Genomic DNA, 25,954 nt, shown 5'->3' with positions numbered 1-25,954 from the left:
AAAAACAAAAGTGTTGCGTTTATAGTTTTGTTCAGTGTTTTTGTAGAAAATCTGTTTTCAGGAATATTTGATGAATAAAAAGTTCAAAAGAACAACATTTATTTGAAAAATAAATATTTTGAAACATTATAAATATCTTTACTGTTACTTTTGATTAATTCAATGCATTCTTTTAAAATAAAATGTATTTAATATTTTTAAATGGTATATTTATAAATGTAAAACATATTTTTATCCGTTTATCAAAATTTAAGTGCTGTGCATCAGAGCAGGTGCGTTACTGACAAAAATAGGTATTTACGATAAAAAGAATCTTCATTTAACACCATAACAAAAACGTCATAAACAAACACACTTACTTTTTCAAATTCATCAAAATTCTGTCCAAAAAAATCTCTTTGTCTTTGTGTTTGAACACGCACACATCCACACACACACTCCCACACATTTTCACACGCATCCTCTGAGTATAATGAGATCTTGTTAATGCCATGGCAACTGCGAGCTTCCACACGCCAACGGGTCTCATCATTATTGCTTGTTTATGATTAAAAAAACCTGCGACCTGCCGTTGTTGTAGCGTTCATCAATGTCTCCCTTCGTACCTCTGCTCCGCGTTAGCCAGGTTGCTATGGAGCTCTCACACTATCAGATCACACTCAACGGATTGTGTCATCACTTCCTCCGTAAAGCGGGAGGTGTGGGGCCTCTGTTCGCGATAAAGCGTTCACTGATATCTCTCAGCGTCGGGCATCCACACTAATGAGTAAGTTTAGCTTGTCATCCGTCTGGTGGATCTCATTAAGGACTTGCTTTTGTGTTTTGGTCTCTCAGAAGAAACTGCCACTCTTCTGTAGACCTGAACCCACCAACTGCTCACTGCTAACTGGTCATTTCCGACCAATGCCTTCCTCCAGCTTCATGACAGCTGCTCTGCATGGGTTGTCCCAGTGCACTACTGTGAGGAACTAAGAGGAAAGACCATCACACATGTTGTGTTAGTAACCCCAGCTGCCCTGCCCCAGCCGGCCTCAGGGGAGGGTAGATCAGGAGTCAATTAAAGAGGCATTCTCGGAATGCTTTCAGAAGGTTGAAAAAGGAACAAGGGATGTCTCCATGCTGTTTATTTTGCCCGCCTTGATCTGAATTTGTGCCGGTGTGTGTCGACCAGGCTCCGTGAAGGAGAGAGAAATCGTACAGTGTAAGAAGGCATCAGAGGTCAGCTACAGTAAAACTGGCTGCTCAGAGAGCGTCCACACATACAGTAGCGACAAAACAACCCAAAGTGATTTCACTGCAAAAATGATATTTTTAGCAGCAAAACCTTATTAAGTACTTTATTTTAAGGTTCAATTCTTGCTATTAACAAACCATTAACATCTGCCTCAATAAACTCCTAATTTGCTGCTTATTAATAGTTAGTAAGGTAGTTGTTAAGTTCAGGTATTGGGTAGGATTAGGGATGTAGAATATGGTCATGCAGAATATGTGCTTTATAAGCACTAATTAACAGCCAACATGAATGAATGAATGAATATGAACATATTAACAACAAGCATGCTAATAGGCAACTAGTTAATATTAAGAATTGGTCCCTATATTATTGGAATAATCAAATAATCAAAAGAGAATACATTTCAAAGTTAGGGCCAGTTGTGCAGACAGGGCATCCAACACTGGGAGCAAGCAGAGTTCAGAATCGAAGAGTTCATTCATTCATTCATTCATTCATTCATTAATTGGTTTCTTTGGTCACACCCCATGGGAAGTTTAATTAAAATATGTTTAAAAAAAATTTAATTAAAAAAGTGTATGTATTCTATAAAAACAAAATGTCCCTTCACCCCTGTTTAATGAACTTAAATCATTAAATATGAATAAATATATAAACTACAATTTTCTATTGACTTATCAAAACTGCATAACATACACAATATCTATCTACTCATCCAACCACTTACCCATCTACCTATCCATTTACCCATTTATCTATCCATCCACCTATTCATCCACCCATCCATCCAAACTTCAAGGTTTACTTTCTTACTTTTTTACAGCTTTTCTCTCAAAACTTTCAAACAAGACTCAAGGTTTTGCTTATGTAGTTAAAAATTACAGTTATGAATTGATTTTACTTCTTTACATTCACATTCAAATTGCAATTATGCATCCTGTTTGATGCCTTAATTTAAATTTAAGAACTGAATTGAATTTGAAAGGAATTCAATTCTGAATGGTGCATAACCTTCCTACGACCTCCAATTATAAAACCACTCCAAAGGAGATTATACTGACCTACTGCATTTGATCCAATAACCAATCACAGCTTTTCCCTCCAATCCATAAAAGCCATTTGGAACTTGTCATAAATGGTAATCCTGTCTTCCTGCTTCTGAATTCCCCAATCAGAGCCTTTCCCTCCAGTTTACAAAAGCGAAGCTACACCTCTACACCACAAGTAATAAAAATGGCGGGCTGTCAATGACACCACGCTGACCAATGTGGACTCTTCCCTCCGACTGACAAAAGCCAATCAACACTTCTCAGGCAGGTGGGATTTGACACATAGAAGCCCATGCTGCAAGGAGTGGTGGGTAGATAAAGGAAGAAGTGAGGTACGTGTTTCCTGTGTGAAAGGAAGAATTTGTGATACGTGTTAAGAGAGACACAGAAATCCTGCTTTCTTTACAGGCTCAGTGGACCCACATGAACTCTACCCACACTGTAAATGCTTTGTTAGTACAAGCGCTTGAACAGAAGACTCACAGGAGAGATGCGTAAACAGCAGGCGAGGCTTTGACACTGCGTTGTTTTTGATAAACTACATCCTGCTGGGTGGTACATGCTTACCTGTCTTATAGATTTCATAGCGCAGCGAAAACCCTGCCCCCTGGTGGGCATAGTCAGAGACGAATTTGATGTGCAGAACGGGGCCTGAGGAGATGATCGCAGGGGGTGCGATGTTACTGCAGTGTCTCCCCAACAGATCAGCGCTCTCCGAGTTCCCATCCCGGATCTCAATGAAGTCATACCTATGAAGAAGACCAAACACAGAGACGTTAATACAAGAGGTCAAGGGCATTAGGCAACCGTTAAATTGAAATGTTCCCCAAGCTGTGCAAATAGCTAAATGGGAATAGGTACCAGATTGTGTGCTAGAAACACAGTCCGATACCGATGATTATTTTCATGTTATGGCCAATAACTGATAAATCATACTATTTTGTCTAAATAAATTACAAATAAAACACTGAGAATTAAAATCAGTCATTTTAACTGCTACATGAATGAAAGTGATAACATGAAAAATGAAACTTTCACATCTAAGATTACTTTTAGTGTTTATTTTATAGCTTTTAAAATGGGTATGCATGATTCAATTATCAGAAATATACCCAATATTAACTAACGCAGACAAATAAATAAAAAATGAACTCTAATATTGGTAGCAATATTTTGTGCACACCCAATATGAAGGCAGTAAACCATAATAGTTCCTCACAGAAAGCAATTAAAATATTTTTGCATGACTGTAAACACATTAGATAGAACAGACACACAACACAGTGTTAAAGGTCTGTCGGTTCTGCCACTGCTACATAATGAGTTTGATCTTTTCTTGTTTGGTTTTTTACCCCCTGTCAGCTCTCAAGATATGAACAACCTTGCAAGAAGAAATTACAATGGGATTGTGGTTAAAAGGTGTTTGATCTCAATTAAATATGAAACTATGTCAATTATACACACCTAACATGTTCTGCCTGGTTACTAAATAGATTCTTCCTCTGAAAAGCTTTTAAAAATTGACCTGATGGCAGGTAAATTAAAAACAGCTCCAGAATGAGTAAAAGAAAGAAATAAAAAGACAGCCAATAAAAGGTGTATTATCTCTCGTTTGAAAATGTGAATCAAAGAGTTTCTTTTTAAAATAACACATCAGACAGAAGTGATTCCGGGTCCAGCTGGCAGGCAGCGAGGGTAAAAAAGCGCTCCTACTTAGCAAAGTTCTGTCGTGTTAATAAGGCTGAGGTTTATGTAGCTGTACTGGCAGAAGAGCGTGACTCTACACAGCAAGCTGTGCCTCATTTAACCACCAAATCAGCAAGCCTGTGGACCCTCCGAACATCTGTACCCTTCAGCGCTAGAGAGTCATTGTCTAAAACACTGCTCCAACTCAAGAGACAAGTGCAGAGACAGAGAAATCAATGAGCCTCGACTTGAAGAAACTATGCTTTCTCTCCTCTGACATATTTATTCAGCGTATTCCTAGAGGACAAATGCATTGCTCTGTCATAGTTTGGGAGACTTAATGGAGTTCTCAGTTTTGATACATTGACGTGCCGACTCAAGTCTCATAGGTTTCTCCTAAAATGTATTAAAAACACAAATGAGACATAAAATAATGTGGTCAGAAAGTAAGTCGGTAGCCTTGTTTGATTGCTGAATGCTTATCGAACATGTTAGGGTGATAATAAAGTCTTTTTTCTTTATTATGGGTTAAAAATATACACTACCGTTCAAAATTTTGTGGTTGATAAGATTTTTGGGTAACACTTTAGAATAGGGAACACTTATTCACTATTAACTATGACTTTTCCCTCAATAAATTCCTAATTGGCTGCTTGTTAATACTTAATAAGGTAGTTGTTAAGTTTAGTTATTGGGTAGGATTAAGGATGTAGAATAAGGTCATGTAGAATAAGGCATTAATATGTGCTTAATTAGTACTAATAAATGGCTAATATTGTAGTAATATGCATGCTAATAAGCAACTAGTTAAGAGACCCTAAAATAAAGTGTTACCGATTTTTGTAACACTTTATTTTAAGAACCAGTTCTCATTTTTAACTAGCTTCTTATAAGCATACATATTACTAGCATACTGGCTGTATATTAGTACTTATAAAGCACATATCAATGCCTTATTCTGCACGACCATATTTTAAATCCCTTCATCCTGAGGGAAAACTATTAAGTAATAGTGAATATGTGTGCACCAGATTTTTAAATGAAGTCTTTTATGCTCACCAATGCAGCATTTACTTGACCAAAATACAGTAATGTTAAAAAATATTACAACAATTTAATTTGAATATATTTTAAAATGCAATGTGTTCCATTTGTTTGTACAAATTCTTTAAATGTAACAAATTCCTATTTGTATATTCTGTAGAGCCTAGAAACTTAAAGACTTAAACTTTTTAAAACTGTCCGACTTTCAGCTTTCAAAAATTGTCTTGAGCATACTAACATCTTAATTCCTTCAACCCTGTCTGTTTGTCTTGTATTTCTCAGGTTCACAGAGTCTGTAAGAATGAAGCTACCAAACACCCTCCAATCAAACATTTGTACAGGCCTCCTCATTGCCTTTGATAACACGTCCCACCTCAACCCGCACTTCTGTCTCTTTCCTCAAAATGACAGGACGCTCTGTGATAAAGCATGAAAACATGACAGCCAGAGAGATGAAAGTACAGAGGAAACATCTGACAGACGCCAGCAGCTGTCTTTAACCAGCCTTAAACACACACAAACACTCTCAAATAAACTTCTGGACACATAAAACACAGTTCTCTTTTGAAATTTTAGATGCTTTTCATTTCAAATCAGTACAGATTTAAAAGTTACTCTCACTTTTTCTGATTCATCACAGTCACCAATTAACAAAGACACAAACCCTCCTACGAAAACAGCATTCACCTAACACTAAGAACACATGCTGTGTGAGACAATTACAGTCACATGGGCAGCAAACAACAACACAAACACTCACTTGTAGTTGCTTTGTATGTGAGGGTAATTTGATTTTCATGGAACATATTACTGAATGTTGTTACTATGGTGAATCTGTTTGGGGTAAGAATTCCGGCATTGTTGACCGACCCCAAAAAAATGTGTTCATACTACATAAACTCAAAGACTGATTCTGTTTACTCTGTTGGCCACGTTTCCACTTGTTTTTCTTCTTCCTTGTTTTCACTTTTACTTCACACCAGCAAATTAGGGTAAACACAGGCTTTGGCACCCTAAGCTTGTGTGTGTGTGTGTGTGTGTGTTTGACTTGACCACAGCAGAGTAAGTATCTGCAGATGTACCCCTCCTCCACCATCAGAGCCGCATGTTAATTGCCTTTCACGCGTTGTATCTATGAGCCAGGACACTTTTTCACACCTGCACAAACCTATCAAGATTCAGTCGTCCCCTGCCGATCCAGGCATCTAACAACGCAAAAGCACACATTTTTTCTGACACAATTTTGAGAGTATTTTGTATCTTATAGCAACATACTGCAAATGAGAGTCAAATATTAAGTTACTTTTTAAAATGCAGGTCTTTGCTCCAATATAGTTTTTTTTTTTTGTCTTTAGTGGATCACCTAGGCCGTCATACCAACACTGGCTTAACTAAAGGCAGAACATGATGGGACAAAATGTTTGAAATGTAAAAACAAAAATTTTAAAATATCTTTCAGTTTTAGATGAATAGATTCAGATTTGCTGCACCCTTTGATTGAAAGTAAATAATCACAAGCTTTGCCTACGAACATCAATATTACCCAGTGGAAGAATTAAAATACTGAAAGTGCCTCTAAAATGTTAACTGCTTGTTCGAGAGCATTCCCAGACCACGCTCAGATCGACCATTTATTTGCTCATAAAACCAGGAAAGGTATGAAGAAGGAAGCAGAGGTAGAGTTGTTACTGCAATCTGAAATGTTAGACAGAAGTCTACTGAATCCAATAAAGAATGAAAATACTCTGTTATACTGTATATGCCCAGTTATGATTGAACATATGCTGTCAATTTTCATATCTGCCCTGTAAGCGTACAGCAAGCCCATAACGGTCATAACAGATACGCCCGTACTCTGAGAATGATGTGATATGTGTGGGAGACCTGCGTGACCCCCCTGAGTCCTGTCCGGCTTCACACCGTCCATCGATTCTTCATTACAAGCGGAAAACTCGCATTGATCAGAAGGACCCCTGGGGAGCTGCACCGAGTGATGATATCATCCGCTACTGTTGGCCTCACTCGAGAGGAAATCTAGCTGTGAGGTTAGACGTGTTCATTTGTCAAATCTATCACGGATAAAGCCCCACGCCGAGAGACAGTGGGGGAAACTGCTGTGTAAAATTGTTCCTTTCATAGACGTTCAACGTCAGTCATGAGCAACTAAGAGGCTAGTCTGTACGTACTGTAGTATCACTACTGTCCCCTGTGAGGTTACTACAGAAACAAAGGCAGCTGTCTCCGCTCCCCAGCTGGAGACGGTGGGGTGTCCCGGGGTCTGTGATCACGGCTCGGCGTGTGGCCAGAGTTGAGAGGTCTAAAAATGCTCTCGGGCGATCGTCAGTTTGGATATCCCTCTTCACAGAAGACAATGCAGATACGTCACTGAACGCTGAGGCCTCGGCTCTCCTCAGTGAAGTAAGAGTGTGAAGTGTGCTACTGTTAATGTACTCTGAAACACCTGCGTACTGTAATACAGTTTGTAAAAAAACAAAAAAAATTACATAAAACATTTAATCATCCAATGCTAAAAATAGGAACGCTCCGATAAGCTGATAATTACTTTATTATTATTATGTTATGTATATGTAACTGATAAATGGCAGATTTTAAAAATTCTATACTATTTTGTTCAAATAACGAAAATAAAAACAACACAAAAAGCAAAAGTGTACAGTATGAAATTTAAAAAAAATGAATTCAATGAAAAAAATCAACCAATGCTAAAAATAGGAATGCACCAATATTACAATTTCTAGCTACATACATACATGCATATATATATATATATATATATATATATATATATGTGTGTGTGTGTGTGTGTGTGTGTGTGTGTGTAAAATGTCGATCACACAGACTGGAAGCCTCAGGGATGTTATCGCTGAATTAATAAAATTCATGGTACGGAGGGGAGAATGGAATATCCATTCCTTGTGTATTAGTATGGTGATTAGATAATATCAAAAACTGGAATACTGTGCCAGAGGGAGGAAAAGAAAGTGCAAAGAGTGGGGAAGGAGAAAACAGATAAAGATGAAAGAGGGATAGAGTAAGAGAGTGGTAAAGGAGAGAGAGAAAGAAACATGACTTCAACCTGCTCAGCCCCGTTTCTATACCCATGTCATTCAGTCAAGCAGCTTTGCTGATTGCATTACAGATATATCATGATAAATCAACCCATGCTTATTATATTTATTCCACAATAATCTATTTATAACTTTTAGGAGCGGGACACATCTGATGCTGTGCCAAGAAGCCGTGGAACAATCCGGTGAATTCGAATGAAGCTGGTACGACAAGTGAAACAGTGTCTTTCGTGTAAGCACTGAGCCGTACCTGTAACTTTGATAGATTTACTTTTTTTTTTTTTGCATTACATCTGGTCCTTGTCATCCAACTGATTTCATCACACTCTCTGGCAACAGGAGAATAAATGGTGCACTTCTCTCCTCTCTCTTTTTCTACTCATCCTTTTCCTGACCTTAATGGCTGTGCTCCAAAACCATTTAAAGATGAGCTACAGACACAAAGTCTGTTCCAAAAGGTAGGCAGGATAATTAGTGCACTCATGATGCTGACTACGGCCCTGTCCCAAATGGAAAACTTCATGTACACTTGCGGTCTTATGGACTTACAATGGCCGCCGCGTGCACGTGTCCGTTAAGTCCACGAGAACGTAGGGTGTCCCATTCATCATTTTAGCGTTCAGAAGGATGCTCGCAAGCTCCGCAGCAGACTTCTACCTGACAGTCAAAGCGGCATTAAGTCACGAAAGTGCGGACTCAGAGGAAGACCGTGAGGGTTTAGGGTGTGATTTGGGCCTACATAGGCAGCTCACCATAGCTCAATAGTATGGTTTATGAGTGCGGAGAGAGACAACTATACTGCCTCTAAATTCTAGCCAAATATAGCCAAATTCTTAGGTATCACTGCATGTATTCATAACAGAAAAGGCACTGCAGTGGTAATAAACACCCATCTATTATATCTAAAATATACCTAAAATACATTTAATGCAATAAGAATCATTTAATAAGCAATAAATATAATACACAATACAACAAAATAAATTTTGTTTTTAAATTCTTAAAAGCATTGATGAAAATAAATTAGTATGCATAAAGTGTACTCTGTATTGCAATGCTTATTAGAGTATCACACTGTTAGCTTAGCACCATGCTAACTTCAGCTTCTACCAAAATCAGTTGCGAGTTGAGTGTCCCATGCTGCTCTAAACACTGGATGCCTGTCAAGGTTTTGGAAAGAGGTACTGCCTCCAAAGTGGCATCCTTTGCTTTAGTAACAACTGTTTGAGAGCCCACCCTCAGTCCCTGCAGAGCACTGGAAAAATCTGTGGAGGAAGTGTTTGCAGTGTCGGTGTGGCTGGACTATCAACACTGTTTACTTCATCTATGTGTGATGAGAGAGAGAGCTGAACAGGGAATGTGGAATAAAGCAATGCTGAGAATGGGCCGTGCCTTGGGAGATGAGTCATTTTAATCAGACACAATGTATGGGGGGAAAGAAAGAGGGAACAAGTGAGCGGGAAATGGAAGGAGAGAGAAAGCAACATCAGTGGATATCATTGTGTTTTGCATGTACTAGGCTTTTTAACTATCCTTAACCAGTCCTTAGTCAACTAGCTTTGTTTGTAAACCAATTTCAAGCCAACCAGTGGCTATACTGATCAACCAACACCAAACCAGCCCAGACCAGTATGGGAATTCATGTAAGTAAGAGCTGCCCTTTTCAAATGGGTGGAGGAGGTGGAGTGAGAATTATAGACCAAGGAGGAAAGAATGGACAAAAAAGGGAGGTTATTACAGAGTTGAAGGAGAAATGAGTGGAAAGATGAAACATAAGGGTGCGGTGGCAGACGAGCAGACTAAACTTCATGAGGTCAAAGGGGAAACCCTGTAGCGCAGCCAGTTTTCAGCATGTGTGCATATAAACATCTGTCAGTTAGGACTGTGTTGCCAGGATATGATCCCTGAGCTGCATAATCATATCTGACAGGGAAACGCTTCAGGTTAAATAAATTAAGTATAGCGCTTAGCTGCTGATGGAGCCAGTTTGGTGTCCAGTAGAAAGATACTGAGCTGTTATTACCTCAGGATCAACATAGATCAAATAAATAGCCTTCCCAAAGTGTCTATACCACAATATGTGTGAAGGCTGAGAGCTTATGATACATACAACACTATAACACTGCATGCACCCATAATAAGAGCTGATGTTAAATGTTATTCTCATCTGAATTATTAAATGTTAAAATGTAAAAAAGTATTTTTCACTCCACCCTGCCCTGCGTCTGTAAGTCTCGACAACATAATTAAAGGATCTCTCCACTTCACAAAGAGTTTGTTGAAACGGCGTTGTGGTGTTGCGTGACAATTTTATCGTACAAAGCTAATGCGAGAACCAGAGGTGGCTGTGTTTAAGCATGTTAATGGATGCATCATTTTACGACTTGTTTATAATAGAAGTGCTTGTGTTTACTAGGCATAACAATTGCAATTGTATTGGATCCCCAACAGGACTCCATAGTCCCAACTTTGTCCTTAATTCAACTGCCTGGCCAAGAGACAAAAACAATAACCGCTAGAAAAGCAGCAGGGAACAAGTCGGGGAGTTTAAAGAAACAAAAGAGCTAGGGTGATGATTTTAGCCGAGAAGAGTCTGGCTTTGTGTTAAACAGAAGAGACTGATATATAATTTGTGCATTTATGAGGCCTACAGATCAGACATAACAGTAGTTCCCATCTTGGTGTACTACACTGAAATCATAGGCTGTAAATTACCATACTTAACCTTTATGTGGTTTAAATGCTCACATGTCTTCAGAGAGAGAGAGAAAGGTAGAGAAAAGGGTCAGAATCTGCCTAAAATAAACAATAACTTGTAAAACTAGCAAAAAAAAAAAATCTAAATTTAAAATGTAATTTTATTTATTTAAATATAATTAAATAATAACAATTTATATTGATATATATATATATATTATAAATTATTATATTTAATTGCATTAAATGTTATATAATATTTTAAACACTATAGCTAAAATATAATAATTTATTAATTGTATATATATTTCATTTATATTTTATATTTTAAATGTATAATATTGTTCAATACGATAACATTGTTCAAAAATGTCAGTTCAATGCATAACCAACTTAGCAATCACTCGGCATCATGCTATAAACAAGACAAACAGCCCTCACATTGTCTTCAAAAGATGTAAAAATCTAGTCTGAACATCTGTAGGAGAGCGGCAGATGGGAGTGAAGACGGAAGGTTAAAAAAACAACAAAAAACATCTGTTTTAAGTTTTAGAACTGGTTGTGTTAACCTGAGAACTACTGGGAAACTGTCCACTTTCCTCTTTTCCAAATGTAGCAATGTGTCTGATTCAATATGGAGTTCTGTTTACTAATGGACGCGTAAAGAAATCCCTCGTGGGAGGAAAGCACGGAAAAGGATGTGTGATGTAATGGAACGTGCCGCATCTTCTGTCAATCAAGCCAAGGGTGGAGGGAGAAGGAGAGACGAAAATAACGACAGTACTATCCCGTGCACAAACCACTAAGGGGTAAGCAAAGTGCTGGAATGAAACACATATCAGACTTTCCTGTCTCTGTCTTTTGATCTCTCTCTCTCTCTGTTGCTGTGCTCACTGGAAGTGCTCAGTGAAGACACTTTCAACAAAAGCTTCTGAAAAATTAATGCTCCAATTTCAACAAAGGAATGTCAAAAGCCATCCCATAAATCTCTCTTTAAAAACACTTCTATGTATAATTAATAGATCCAAAATGTTAATAAATGCCAAAAGGACAAAGAGCAATATTCAGTGAGTAGAGTGAGAGAGCTGGAAGTGGCAGGTTGTGACAGGCTTTGTGGCTCTGCCGAGAAGGGTTTGTAAAACATGACTCATGAATGTCAAAGTCTTCACTAGCGATTGCTAATTTCCCATCGAATTTCTCCCACTTTGCGAATCACGCTTTAAAACAAATCCACCCAAACTGTGAAAATACAGTGAAACTCCAATCCTGACCCCGTGCATTTCTGCTGCTGTCCAATAGAGGGAGGAGTTGGAACAGCTGCCGGTGAAACTCATGCAGAGAGCTCAAGCCTGCACGTTTCCATGAAATGTGTGTCGAAGCTTTGTTTATAGGATATTTAATTAAAGTGTGTGTAATGTCGACTAGAGCCAGGCTCAGCAGGGCATCACAGGAAGGCTCCAATAATCACTAGGCAAGAAACATCAGCAGTCTTTCCTAATCAACTCATTTTTTTAAAGCAGCATATTAAGCAGCAGAATTAATAAAATACAACTTATTACATAAAAGAAAGTAAACAAGATTGCCTTGTCGCCTCTTGGCTTTATAAAATACAGGCTTGTCAGATTTGATATACTCCCATTTATGAATTGTGATGGTTATAAATACATTGTTTCTTCCTATATACATAGTTTCCCAATTAATCATCAGCTACATAAAACCTCAGAAGCTTTTCTCCTCACCTGCAGTCAAGTTTCTCCAGCTCAAAGTGCGGGTTGAAGTTTAGGACGATACGCTGGGATGGTTCGGGCGCTGTGATCACCCATCGACAGTTCTGGTGGGGAGGGTACTCCAGCGGGTAACCGGGTGTGGTGATGTATCCTGCGTCACTGGCATCCAAATGCCCACCACATGGCTCTGCGAAGACAAGAGGTGAAATATGATTCAGCTTCACTCAAATGAAGTGCACTGTGAAACGTGTAAAACATAGTGTATTTATATTAAAATGTATTTAGATGCTACTCAATGGCCATTTTTCAGCTGTTTGAAGCGATTCAGTACACATGAATCAATATGACACAAATGATTCTAATTGAGTGAAAGGAAATAGCTGACCTCTGCTAGTCAATAAGTGAAGCAGTCATGACTTAGCAACTAAAGGCTTTTGTTCTGTGCCGTGACGTTTAATACAAATCAACACAAACTGGGAAATCAAAGAATCTGCTGTGTCCAGTGTCAAACGCGCTTGTCCCAGCCGTCATCTGGTATACAACTATATCACTGACAAGCAATCTGCAAACATTAGGACACAATCTTCAACAGTATCTTCAGAATAAAACCACTCTATCACACATGACAAGCTATTCAGTGACAGGAAGTGTGTCTGCTTGAGGTCAAAGATCAACCCAACGCTGTGATCAGTCACAAAGATGCCTTTCTGTGTGGAAAGCGCACAGATAGTGCGCTCATTCTCTCTCTCTCCCATGCCTGTGTTTACCATTCTCTTCCCGAACAAGCCCTCGGCTCCCACAGCTCAAATAATTGATATGGCTCTCATTCATTATTGCTCTGATCATAGTATTGAGGCACAGCTGTTTAACCTCTGCTAGAGCGCTACGATGTCAGCGCGCACCGAACTCACATGTTCGAGGAGAGGCGGCGTATAAATGTTTTAAGGCGCGGAGTCGCTTAATGATTCAAGGAACTTGCCTGGAGAAGATATTTTGAAGAATGTTTCTTGAGCTTTTCTTGTGGATGCAAAGAGAGTCAGTGGGGTTCAATGATGTTTTAGACATATTTTATGGACAAAAGCATTTGAAACATTCTTCAGAATGTCTTCTTTGGGTTCTGCAGAAGTCAGAGAGGTTTGAAATGCCATGAGGTTGAGTAAACAAAATCATAATTTCAGGGTGAGCCGTTCCTTTAAAAAATAAACCTCCAGTACAATCAAACTGCAGCTGAAAGAATTGCAATCCAAGTGTGTAGAACTCTGCAGATCACAGGCGTTCCAATTCTGTGGGAATCTGTGGAATTTTGTGGTGGCGTATTCCGTGTGGTCCTGCTCATCGTACACCAGCAGTGGCCCAGCAAGGATGGACGTGCGGCACGCACTTTGCTGCCGTTACTTGAAATTCACAACAAATACACCACAACCAACATGCACGGAGCTGATGTTCTAGCGTCACACATAGTGGCCCAGTGGGGACGCTGGGAAGGAGTTCAGAGGAAGTGAGGGCTTTGATTGACAGTTTGAGGTCTGTGGCTGGTTTCCACAGCGCTTTCTGTGAACAATTACAACTCATCTGTATTGCACACTTGATCTCTCACATGCAGTTACCGACTTTATCACCGTCGGAAAACAAGATTGATGTGGTAGGATGCAACCTCTTCATACCTTCCAGATTTACACTGCATTCAACGGATACTGCGACTAAACAAGGCAAAATGTGTCTTAATGAGCTATGATGACAATAGCAGTGTGTACAGTGCTGAACTGGATTTAAAACCCAGCTGCCCCTCATTTATTTGCAGCTTGCAACAGTAAACAAATCTTCAAGAAATAATAAAGTTTTCATGTACCACCAAACATGAAAAAATAACACATCTTGTCTCAAATGACAAAGCCAAACAACAACTGAATTTAATAATTGTTTTGCATGTGCAATGTTTTACATTAGAGATTGGTCACCGTGGTGGACTAAAGTAGATGTCTAACAGATTAGTTTATCTAGACTTCTTTTTTTTAATATATAGTAAAATATTTATATTTTATTTATGATCACATTTATTTGGTTTAAATAGAAAATATTCTTAAAGTTTTATAATTTTTTTAATAGTATTGATTTTTTTTAGAGGTGCTTGATATATTAGTTTTAGATTTTTAATGGTGCTGTGCTTTAGCTGTCGAACGGTTCACATGGAAAAAACATTTCACAAAAGTCTTTAAATTCTTTCTTTCTAAAGCACCACTGCTAAAGACACACACATGCAGGTGGCCATCTTTTTCGGTTGCGTCGGATCTCATGCTGCTTCTGAGTGTCCCATCACTAGCACTGCATTTTTAAGACAGCATGTCAAGTTAAAAATAGGCCAAGTTTTAGAAACGCATCTTGAGACCCCTGTGCTCCTGTTCCAGTCTGTTGCGCTCCGTCCAGTGTGTTGTGTTCCAACACAAAAGCGTGTCTTTACGTAAATGCATCTCATCAACCTCAAACATTCTGACTAGTCGTTCAGGCAACCCACTGACTAGTTGAATTAGGAAATATGTAGTTTTGCACTAAACACACTCCTGTAGGCTGCATCTGAACAATCCCAGCATCATCACTTTCTCATATGTTCCGGGTCGATTCGTTTGTATATGCGTGTGCATGCAGAAAGGAGGGTCGACAGGCTGACGGGTCTCATTAGGAGGTGTTCTTCCTCCCTAAGCTCTGGGCCTCAACAGAACCGGTCTGACAGTGCAGAGATTCATTTCCGCTCCGAGCAGAGAGAGCGACAGATACTGCAGTAGTGTTGTGTTGCTGTGTGTGGTGGCCTCATGAATTATTGTGTCTGTACTGCTAAAGGAGTCTATCCATCTACAGTCTCTGCCACATGCTATCACAGCAGTATGCAGCCCTGGCGAATGGGCCAGAGTCAACAGTGTGTGTGTGTGTGTGTGTGTGTGTGCATGTGTGTATATATGTGACTTTGGCTGTGTTTGCCATTCTTGTGGATGATTTGCTGTGCACCAAGTACAGATGAAAGTTATGTGTTGGGGAATGGAAACATTATTTACACTGAAAACATGAAACACAATTTTGTTTCACTGAACTTTTTAAAGATACACTACTAAAAAGCTTTCAGAAAACAAAGAAATGAACAGTTCTTGTGTTTAAAACATGTCCACTCACATAAGATGAATAATAAAAGCTAATAATAGCTTTTTTAATTTTACATGGAACAGATGTGCAAATAAACAATGTGCAAATCCTACATCCACACCACTAGGTGTCAGTAAAAGTCCCACGCAACTGCCTTACGAGCCAGCACAACAAAACAAATTACTGTGTTCAACTGTAAAATTACCTATAGTAATTGAATCTGTAAATAATAAACTGTCCAAAGTTGTGCTCACAGTGCTGGCATACCAAAAAAAACTATAAAAACTAAAAACATCACACTGTTCAATAGAAACTGAATCTACTAATAGAGCTCCTTCGATTGACAAAATCAAATCCTGACAGAACCAATTTTTAAAATGCCAACATTAAAGGTGCTGTATGTAGGATTGACACCTAGCGGTTGAACTAGGTATTGCAGTCCAAATTCAAAATATTGGAGAGGTGCCCCTCCTCCTCAGACTTGAGGCACACACAGGTTGCCAGATTAACGACACCAACAGGAACGAGCGCACATGATGTGTTTTCCACCAACTGGCAACCCAGGGTGCCGAAATACAGTTGGGTAAACTGGCAGTGGGCGGGTTTCCCAAACCAAAACAGAGACTGACATTCCGGCCCGGAACGCACATTTTCAAAGGAGAATAACTGACTGTAGCATTGTTTTTCAGATAAACAAGTATGTTAACTTAGCATGTTTCTTAAATATCTGCAAACACATTATGGTATTTTTATGCTTTAGTAGAGTCAAAAACTTACATACAGCACCTTTAACTAAAAATATCTGCACAAATTATACATCCACACCACTAGGTGTCAGTGTAAGTCTAAGACCAGCCAGTGCAACAAACAAAAAATTACTGCATGCTCCTGGAAATTGACCCTGCATTATTTGGGACAATAAATGATACACTGTCCAAAGTTGAGCTCAGTGTCGGCCCACCATGATATCCCTTCCCACAATACAGCAGAACATCACACTGTTCAATAGAAACTGTATGTACTAATAGAGCTCCTTCAATTCACAAAATCAAATCTTGGCCGAACCAATCAATATCTTTGATTGTTGGGCAAATCAATAGCATCTTCCATCCTCACTTAGCATAAGACTCAGTACACAACACTCACTATTTGACACAACCGTGTTCTGCTGAGTACACACAACAACAGTCACAGATTTCATCCTGTCAGAGATTCCGGTGTCGGTACTTTGTCAATTCACACAACCCCGCTCCTCTGCTCTCTTCACATACGAGACGTCTCTCCCCGCCTCGCTTCCTGCAGGATTGAGGATGCTGCCGGTGGGTAGGCCTGCCGCCGGCCCCCTCGCTTCAGGGCCATAAGTAACTGTAAACGGTGCTGAGCAGGTGGGTGGGGGAACGAGAATGGAGCTGCATTATTTATGGGTTTCTTGCTTGTTTTGAATTTCATCCCAATAGCACTGTTTCAGCACTTTTCCAGCGCCTGCCACACGAGAGTGAGTGAGCGAGTGCCGGTGCATTTGCTGGCGCGAATACAAATATCTGACCTTCTTTTAGCTGATTTACAGACCCATTTTCTGCTGAGGGAGTGCTAATATTACCCATTACACGAGACAGAAAAGAGAAAAAAACAGTGCAGTGAGCAGACATGACAACAAACTGCAGTGATTTACATGATGGGGTTTATCAGTTCAAACTGATTATAAATTGCAAAAACTTATATGAAGCTAATTCGCCCATCACTCAAACTGAAGCATTTGTTTCTGCCTAAACTCTGTGGTTCGAGGACTGCTGATCAAATTTTACAGGTCACATTTACTTACAGTCTGCGGAATTTTGAGGGCAAATCAGGTCAGTCCAATAGGAATCCGTGCGATTGGGAGTTTCGCATGAGGGCCGCTTTGCTCATATTCACATTGGTCACAGGAATTCTTTGCAACCACCAACAGAAAGCTGCTTGGTTTGAAAGTGACTTCTATGTGAGCTATAGCCAATGGACCTTTTTTGCACATGAAATGTTATTCATGGCTCCTTATTCTGCAGAAGGCACTGGGATGTATGTAATCTGAAGAGATTAGACATGAAATGCATCACCCTGGTCTCATCTGTGAAATTGGTATCAAGCTCAGTGTTAGAACAGAGGAATACAGAGTACCTCAAACACACACAAAAAAGTTGCCAAAAGTCCACATCTGCCTTTCATCAGCATCAACAGTATAAAGGGCTCAGAGGAGGTGCTGCTGGACGAAACCTAACGCTACACACACACATAGAAAGTGAAGCTCTAACAGACTAAAAGCAGGTGACTCACATTAAGAGCTGGATGAACAACTCAAAAGTGAAACTCAGAACCAATCGCCTATAAAACCAAAGATGTGCGCATGGAAAATGAAATAAGCTCGGGGCCACTGAACAGCAGAAAACGAACATGACAAATGGGCTTAGCAGGGATCCGATGAAACTTTAAAGAGATCCCATTCACTCCATACGCCATGGAAAACAACCAGCGCCAGGAGAGAATTGCTCTCATATTCCCTCAGAAATTCGGCACGACACGCGGCGGTCTCTATCGGGATACTGATGTGTGCTAAACTGCGATTTCAAAGCGGCTACCCGTTGAGTTTGCTCCAGTAGCTGCAGTTTCTCTGGAGCATGTTGGGGATCTGCAGGTGGTCAGGTGTGTCTGCACAGCTGCATAAGCATGTAATCAATCGCAGCGTTGCCTCCAGGCGCAGGTGGCCAAGGCTTTGCCAACAACATGCTCTTTGCGCTTGTACCAGTAGGTACACCGGGAAAATATGGAAGAGCATCCGGACATGCTGTCTTTCAGGCTCAAACATGAAGATTCACATGCATCCGCATGCTATCACCACACACGGCTCATCTGCTCGGCAGCCTTAACCGCCACCACGGGAGAGGAGCTGGAAAATATCAGCAGCTGACTGGCGGAAGTCAATAAGGTTTCTCATTTTCACTGAGTGAACGTCTGCTGATGAATAGCTGATATTTAATCGCAGTGATGAGACACTTAGAGTTCTGCCTTATTACATTCTGTCCGCACTAGAATAAGAGGCTTCAGCCCCCCTATCGTTTAGCGTGTGCTTCATCAGCTGCTGAGTCCAGCTCACTTCAGCAGGGCTTCCTGTCCCAGCAGTAGATGGTTAAGCCATTCTCCCTCTCTCAAAACCATTCATCCATCTGATTCAGACCGTCTGAAGCTTAACAGGACTAATTAAGGCACTGTTGTTGTGTTGGAAAGATAGCTGGGCTTTTAGAAGGACCCCTGTGGAGAGCTCTCTCTTGGATCAGGTGCAGATCCCAACACAGATCTGTTGAGTCTGGCAGCACTGCCGTCGACATTTGGTTGGAAAATAAAGCTAATGCTAGTCCAAAAGAACTTTACTGAAGAGTAAAAAGAGACCTAACAAAAACTTAAAAGGAACAGTTTACTCAAAACTACACTTCTGTCCTAATGTAGTCACCCTAACGACTTTCTTCCATGAAACACAAAAGGACACTTCAGCAGTCTCCATTCACTTTCATTGTATGTAATAAAGATGCAATAGAAGCGAATGGTGACTTATATTGTCAGTCCCAACTGTTCTACCTAACATCTCCTTTTGTGTTCCGCAGAGAGCAGTTTAAATCAACATGAGGGTGAGTAAATGATGACACAATATTTATTTTTGAGTGAACTAATCCTCCAAATAGGTTACTCATGTGGTCCAACAGAAAAATGACTCAATTTATATTGTAGTGTCATTATTTGCATACATACTCAGAAACACTAATGATTCAGACAAAATGTATTTATTTTGTGAGGCTGCTTGCAATTGCATATTGTTATATTTACAGTAATTGAGTATAAAAACATGCAAAAAAAAAAAAAAAGTTACAAGAGCGAGAGAGAAATATATAAATATTTGAGACATAGAATGATCGCGTGATACGTAATATTAGACGCAAAACGTGTAGACTACAACAGTAAAAATCCCCGTTTAAAAATCCCCTTCAGACCTTTTGGCATTAGTTCTCACCCGAGACAGATAGGCTACAAGCACTATACCACATCGACTCTATCATCAAAGATATCTTTTAAACATATGTTTATTCATTTATAAAGCCCAAATTTCGAGGTTAATAATGTAATTATTATTCATGACTGGTTTGCGAAAATATGTTACGGTTTCAGGACTTTTTTTTTTTTTTAAGAATTTTTTTAAGAATATCTCAATGTATCAGTAGCTGAAGTGAGTTTTATCAGTCAGGCAGGTTAATAAAACTTGCTAAAGATCTAGTTTGAATGCAAAACCTGTCTTTCAAATCGAGAAACACCAGCGAGGAGTGTAAAAATGTCAAATAAAGGTTATTCAAATATGAAAAATACAAAATCGAGTTGTGTATATGCAAACATACGTAGTTTATGCTATGTATCGCCTATAGGCAAATAGGCTATATACATTCTATACATTCTTTCCGCTGATATTCTCCATGAGAGTCGCTGGAGGAGCTTCATGTGCCCGCGGCTGCACAAATACAGTCGTCAAGACTAAGTAACCATGACACGAGAACACTATGACTAGAAAAACACCGTAAATGATGAGTTACGACTTTGTAGGTTAAAAATACATATATTACATGTTTAAGGGTTAAGTGATAGGCGGCTTAATTTAGTATCTCGTTCGTGGCATGAAGAGAATCTGCTGCGTAATTTACTCAAGAGTTTATATGTGCGTTTGAGAGCAAAATACCCGGAATCCTAAAAAAACCCCAAAAAACAATGAACTGTATTACACAGCTAATTAAATAAACAAACATAAAATAGTGTTGTGAAAACGTGCAGTGGAGCCCAGAATGAAGCGCGGCGTCTGTCGGAGCTCATGCCGAGCGCGCGTCACCTCCAGCGGGCAGGAGACTGCCAGCGCACGCGGTGAGCTTTCACCCATCACACTAAAACCTTTTGAAATCTTCTGAGAGGCTCGTCATCTTAGTGTTGTCGTTTTGGTTTTGTTTTCTTATTTTCTGGGTTCCCCCCTCTTTTTTGAGATAATTATTATTTTTTAGGTAATAAGTAGGCTATTAATTATGGCATATTTGCCGTTTTGTCTGTCAGTTGTAAGGTACCGAAGACAAACCTTAGCAGAATTCAAAACAAATACCCAAAATGACATAGAAACTGAAATATCAGTAATGTGGTCGCAGTTCCTTTTGCAATAACACATAACAGCATACGCGTTAAATGGAAACCTAAACTGATTCAGATAAAAACAAATGGCAAAACAATAAAAACTTACCCTCCTCTCCATAAACTAATGCCGCACACAAGACAAGTAAAGATCCACAGAGCTTTGTGAATAAATCCATATTTTCTGGGTGATGTTCACCCAGTGCGTGTAGGGGAAATGCTGAAGTTCTTGTGATGTTCTTTGAAAATGTTCTTGTCCACTGATGATGTATCCACTTGTGTTTTGAGTCTGATAACAATTTCTTCCGCCTGCTTTCTCGATGTGCTTCAAAATGCTGGATGCGTAAATTCAACCCAGACGTGGCTGTTTAACATCTCCAGTTATTATCCTAAACAAAAGCAACGACAACGAAATAAAACGGCTGATTAAAACTAAACAACTTTCTCTTTAAAAGCCAGAGTTCAGACCGAAAACATATTTTGGCTTGATTTCCTCGAGCTATAGCAGCGTGTGAGTGAGTGAGGTGAGCGACGCTTTCTCTCGCCTTCAAATCCAACTGACATGAAGGGTTTCCCGGTCTCGTCCCCACAGAATCCAGCACCAAACGCTCGAATGGGAAACACCGTCTACGGCGGAAAACTGTCAGAAAAGGGCAGTTCGGATAAGGTCTTCAGTGCAGAGGGTCCGTAACTGAAGTCTTGTGATAGAGATACTCCGTGCGCTGTCTCTTTGGCACTGCGCGTCTCTGCGTTTGAGCGCTGAGTCTTGCGCGGCAGCAGCATGTGGATGTAATAGCATTAAGGACGGGCGCAGCTATCGCATTACAGTCAGCACCTCGGCCCGCCTCTCCAGTCTCTGATTAAAGACCAGCCACTAGTCCCGCAGTTACGCTATAAAAAGGCGAGCGAGAGAGACACAAGCGCCCACAGCCACACGGGCTCGTCAAACGCTCGTGGCTGTGCGAAACCACAGGCTGGTTTGGAGAGTTTCTTTAAGGTGGTAGACGATTTAAGCTGCTAACAATGGTTCACTGACAAATAATGGTGTCCAAAATGATAAAATCCCTTAAATGTCCAGTTTACAACATGTGTGATAGGTTCTTAGAAAAGCAATATTTGTATTCGTTTTGGCTTTATGCATTTTGGGAAAAAATATTTATATATTATTTATAAAAAAAAAAAAAAAAAAGTCAATCGGTGTAACCATCATTAAAAAAAAAAAAAAAAAAAATAGTACTGAAGTACATTCCTCCTGAGTACATCTGAGAGCACGTAAGTTAATCATTATTATTTTTAAGAAATTTATTTTATATTTTAGAAAATTATTTTAGTAACAAAACTACTACTTTTTAAAGACATTTTTAGAGTGGTTACTCCATTTGACATTAACAAAATACGCTTTTTCATAAAAAAAAGTCCAAGTGATATTGTCATTGTTTTATGGTTTACCTTAACAAAATGGCTTCCTGCATGTTGGTTACGCCACACTGATTTTGGTGAAAATAAAAAGTTTTTCAAATATTCATAATATTTAAAAAAAAAGAAAGAATAAAAAGAAGATTAAATAGTGAAATATTATTTTTGATTTTTCTCCACACAGTTACACCAACTAGACACTTTTGAAATGATCATACAAAATCCCCCAAAATATCAAAATGGTGTAATTCAGAAACCGAGAACATGTTAATCATAGAACAGGTCGAAAATAGATCTGGACAAAAAAAAAGTGTCACGTCATTGACCAAGATTTAGCAATAGCATAAGGGAACAACAGAAGGAAATTGTTGTAATTACGATAATTATGTATAAGCTGCCATTATGTTTGACAGCTTGATACGTGATTTATGTTAGAAATGTAACAGTTTTGATGCCCTCCGGTTGACTTTAGACAGAAAAGTGAAAATGCTGAGTTGAGCCATGCCTTAGGTAAGGAAATGTGCATAGTAATGCATGGCTGAGGTTGAATTAATGCAAATGTTTTTGACAGCAAGCCAAAGAAAGATCAACAAGGGTATAGGGGTCAAACTTTGAGCAAAAATACAAGAAACTGAACAATCCAATGGTAAACGCTCCATGACGACAGATGTTTGACAGAAACTAAAAACATATGTTTTTCTTTCCTTGTGACTGATGCACTGTTGAAAATACACACACATACATACTCAGTTAAAACAACAGTCAAGAATGACAAGCAGAAGTTTGTGGTAGGATGTATGGGACACTGAGAAAAGGAGTAGTGAAAGCAGAACTTCGGAAGAGCAATGTCCCTCTGGCTCTGCCCATCCAGAGTCCTTTAATTTAGGCCCCCTGCACTTAAAAAAAAAAAACTTATGAAGACAGAAATAAGACACTAAGGTACAGCAAGAGTTTAGGGTTTTGAAAGAACTGCTAGAGTAGACCTCACCAACCACTGTGTGCACATCAAAGCTTCGACATCCATGCGAGGAACCCAAACTCTCAGATATGTTCTTGTGCACAGATCTCTTCAGATCCACCCAATACAGGGCCAATGAGGGCCCCAATCCGCAACTAACTACAGTGGCTTTAATGACACAGCATTACCCTGCAGATCCCGAAATAAACTCTTCTTTCTTCAACCACCCTGCAGACGCTCTGCACACGCTAGACACTGTGACAGCAGGCAGCTGGGGAAGCACGGGAAAGTTTTTCTTAGCTTTTGATGCCTTGTCAGTTTCAGGTCACGTCTTATTGAAGTCAGATGATTAGTCATGTGTTGTGCCATGCTTGAGCTGATCATTCTGAGAATCCTATTCTCTCATGAAGGAAACAGGAAGTGCAGAAAACATGATTGTTTTTCTAACACTGGACTTCTTTTCATCATCACCAACCACTCAATGAGAAGTTCCATAGATCACTTGACAAGACCTCAATGACAGGCCGCCATGCTCTTATCTCTCAGAGAGTACTGACTCCATCTCTCAGCTCTTGAGACCACTGCACTATTTGAACTGGGGGCTTGGGCCTGTCAACAGTAATACTTGATAAAGGTTGCTCTTTTACACTGTCTTCAGACCAGTCTTGTGGTGTCACCTATCACGAATGAGGTCAGAGTTTGGGTATAGTGAGAGCTGGTCTTGGATCAGGGTGGAATAACAGCTTCCCTTTGAAGTGTTGACAGGCCTGGCCTGTGCTGTCCACACACACCTCGACCCACAGCAGACCTGTGATCATCCATCTTATTGGCTAATGCCAGGCAGAGCATGAGGAGATCTCAGTAGAACAGTGGAGCCTCTGTGCATGGTGGTGGGGCTATCCACACTCTCACCCTCAAGGGGGAAGTGTTGAGTGTGTGTGAGTGTGAGCTCTGAGGTTCCTGTCGACCATACAGGGAGGAAAGTCCCTGCTACGGTCCCAGCAGTGGCTCTACTTCATCTTCTTACGCCATTTGAGCTTAAGTCCTGCTTGAGCCAAAAAGCAGCCAATGCTGACACATCTACTCATTTACAGCTACAGCTGTTTATGTCTGGAAAGAAGAACGTACAAGAAGAAAGTTCCTGAAGACAAATATATGTATATTTATGTTCACAAACAAAATAATGAATTAAAATAAAAATAAAAATAATAAAATACAAAATTGTCAGTTGGTGTAAGTAAAAACATGAAAATGCATTCTTTTGCACCATGAATCATGCAAGTTTACACAACTTCATTCATGATATAATCACTGGAATATCAAGTCATGAATGTCATTAAGTTTTTTTTTTTTTTTTTTTTTTAAAGTTGCTCCACCTGAAAATAAGGATGGAGACGAATTAAGTTAAGGAAATGCTCTAAAACTGTCAAGTGGTGCAACCATAAAATAAAGCGTACTAAAATACTTTATCACGTGTGAGTCATGAAATACCATGAATATTATATATATATATATATATACACACACATATACATATATAAGAAGCCGTAAATATAAAGAAGTTTAAGGTTACTTCACTTGACTTTTTCAATACAAATAAGACCAATCTACCTTTTCTTAACTGAATTAAAAAAAATTATGACCAGTCTTGAAGAAAAAAAATTAGGTGACTAACTTTTTAAGACTAGTCTAAACAGTTTATGCAACTGGCCCCTGAACTAAACACACCTTTTCATAAAAACAAACAAACAAACAAAAAACATTTAATAAAAAAACTGTGATATTTCTACAAATAAACAAGAACAGAACAAATTTTAAATAAGGAAATGCTTTAAAATGTAAAACTGTCAACTAAAAAGCACAAAAATATTTTTCTTACACTTTGAATCATGCATGTTTACACAACTTACGTCATGATTAAAATCACAAGAATATCAAGTCATGAATAAACAAGTTTTCTTAAAGTTAATCCACATGACTTGAACAAAGCATGTCTATTCATAAAAATAATTCAACAAAATGTGTGATATTTTTTTAAATAAATGAAGAGAACTGAATTAAACTAATTCTCAAAAATCACAAAACTGTCAAGTGGTGCAACCATCAAGTAAAGCTAAACCTTGACTTGTACAATATATCTGAAAGTGTGCTTTCAAAGTACTAACTGACACAACTCAACATAAATTATCAGGGACAGAGTTTCACAGCATGGGACCAAAATGTCTAAATGCTAATTTGCTACTATTCAGGCATGTTTTAGTTACAAATAGAAGTTTGGATGAACTGAGTGTTCTAGCTTTAGTATATTATGCAATCACTTGCCTAGGTATGTACAGAAGGGGTAGCACCAAAAAGACATTTAAAAATGAAGACGATAATCCTGAAATCAATCTAAAAACATACAAGAAGCCAGAAAAGGAATTTAGGTGCCAGAGTTACATGATACTTCAGTCTGGTACAAGTCAGCATTTCTGCAGATTCATTCTGAACCCCTTGTAAGTTTGACAAAGCTCTTTGGTAAGCCAGCCAAAACACTCCTGCGGCAGTCAAATGTCTGAATGAGTTTCTCACTGTCAGTGGACAGTGGACTGCTCTAGACGTATTGCACAGATTAACACCCAGATCCAATTACCCTTGCTAAGCAAGCCCTGGGGCTAAATAGTGTACCACAGCTGGAACGCTCTGCCCACATCAAATCTGGAAGAGAAACACCCAAACTGGGACAAGCAGCTGATACA

At 39.2% G+C, this 25,954-nt stretch overlaps 1 protein-coding gene across 2 annotated transcripts in view; it reads right to left on the bottom strand.

Annotated features, from left to right (window-relative positions):
• The window catches only part of nrp2b (neuropilin 2b), a 75,846-nt gene extending 54,164 nt beyond the window's left edge, over positions 1-21,682 (bottom strand). For both annotated transcript variants that reach the window (XM_058786275.1, XM_058786276.1), the window contains exons 1-3: positions 20,952-21,682; positions 12,539-12,713; positions 2,851-3,032 (exon numbers count right to left, since the gene is read on the bottom strand). In XM_058786275.1, coding sequence (XP_058642258.1) covers positions 2,851-3,032; positions 12,539-12,713; positions 20,952-21,021 — 427 coding nt within the window. In that variant the 5' untranslated portion in view covers positions 21,022-21,682. The remainder of the gene's footprint in view (positions 1-2,850; positions 3,033-12,538; positions 12,714-20,951) is intronic.
• Between the last annotated feature and the right edge of the window lie 4,272 nt (positions 21,683-25,954).

Source organism: Onychostoma macrolepis, chromosome 09 (genome assembly GCF_012432095.1).
Source record: "Onychostoma macrolepis isolate SWU-2019 chromosome 09, ASM1243209v1, whole genome shotgun sequence".
In the NCBI taxonomy this organism is placed as follows: Eukaryota; Metazoa; Chordata; class Actinopteri; order Cypriniformes; family Cyprinidae; genus Onychostoma; species Onychostoma macrolepis.
The sequence above is the reverse complement of the archived record's forward strand: the minus strand, read 5'-3'. Positions and strand labels throughout refer to the sequence as shown.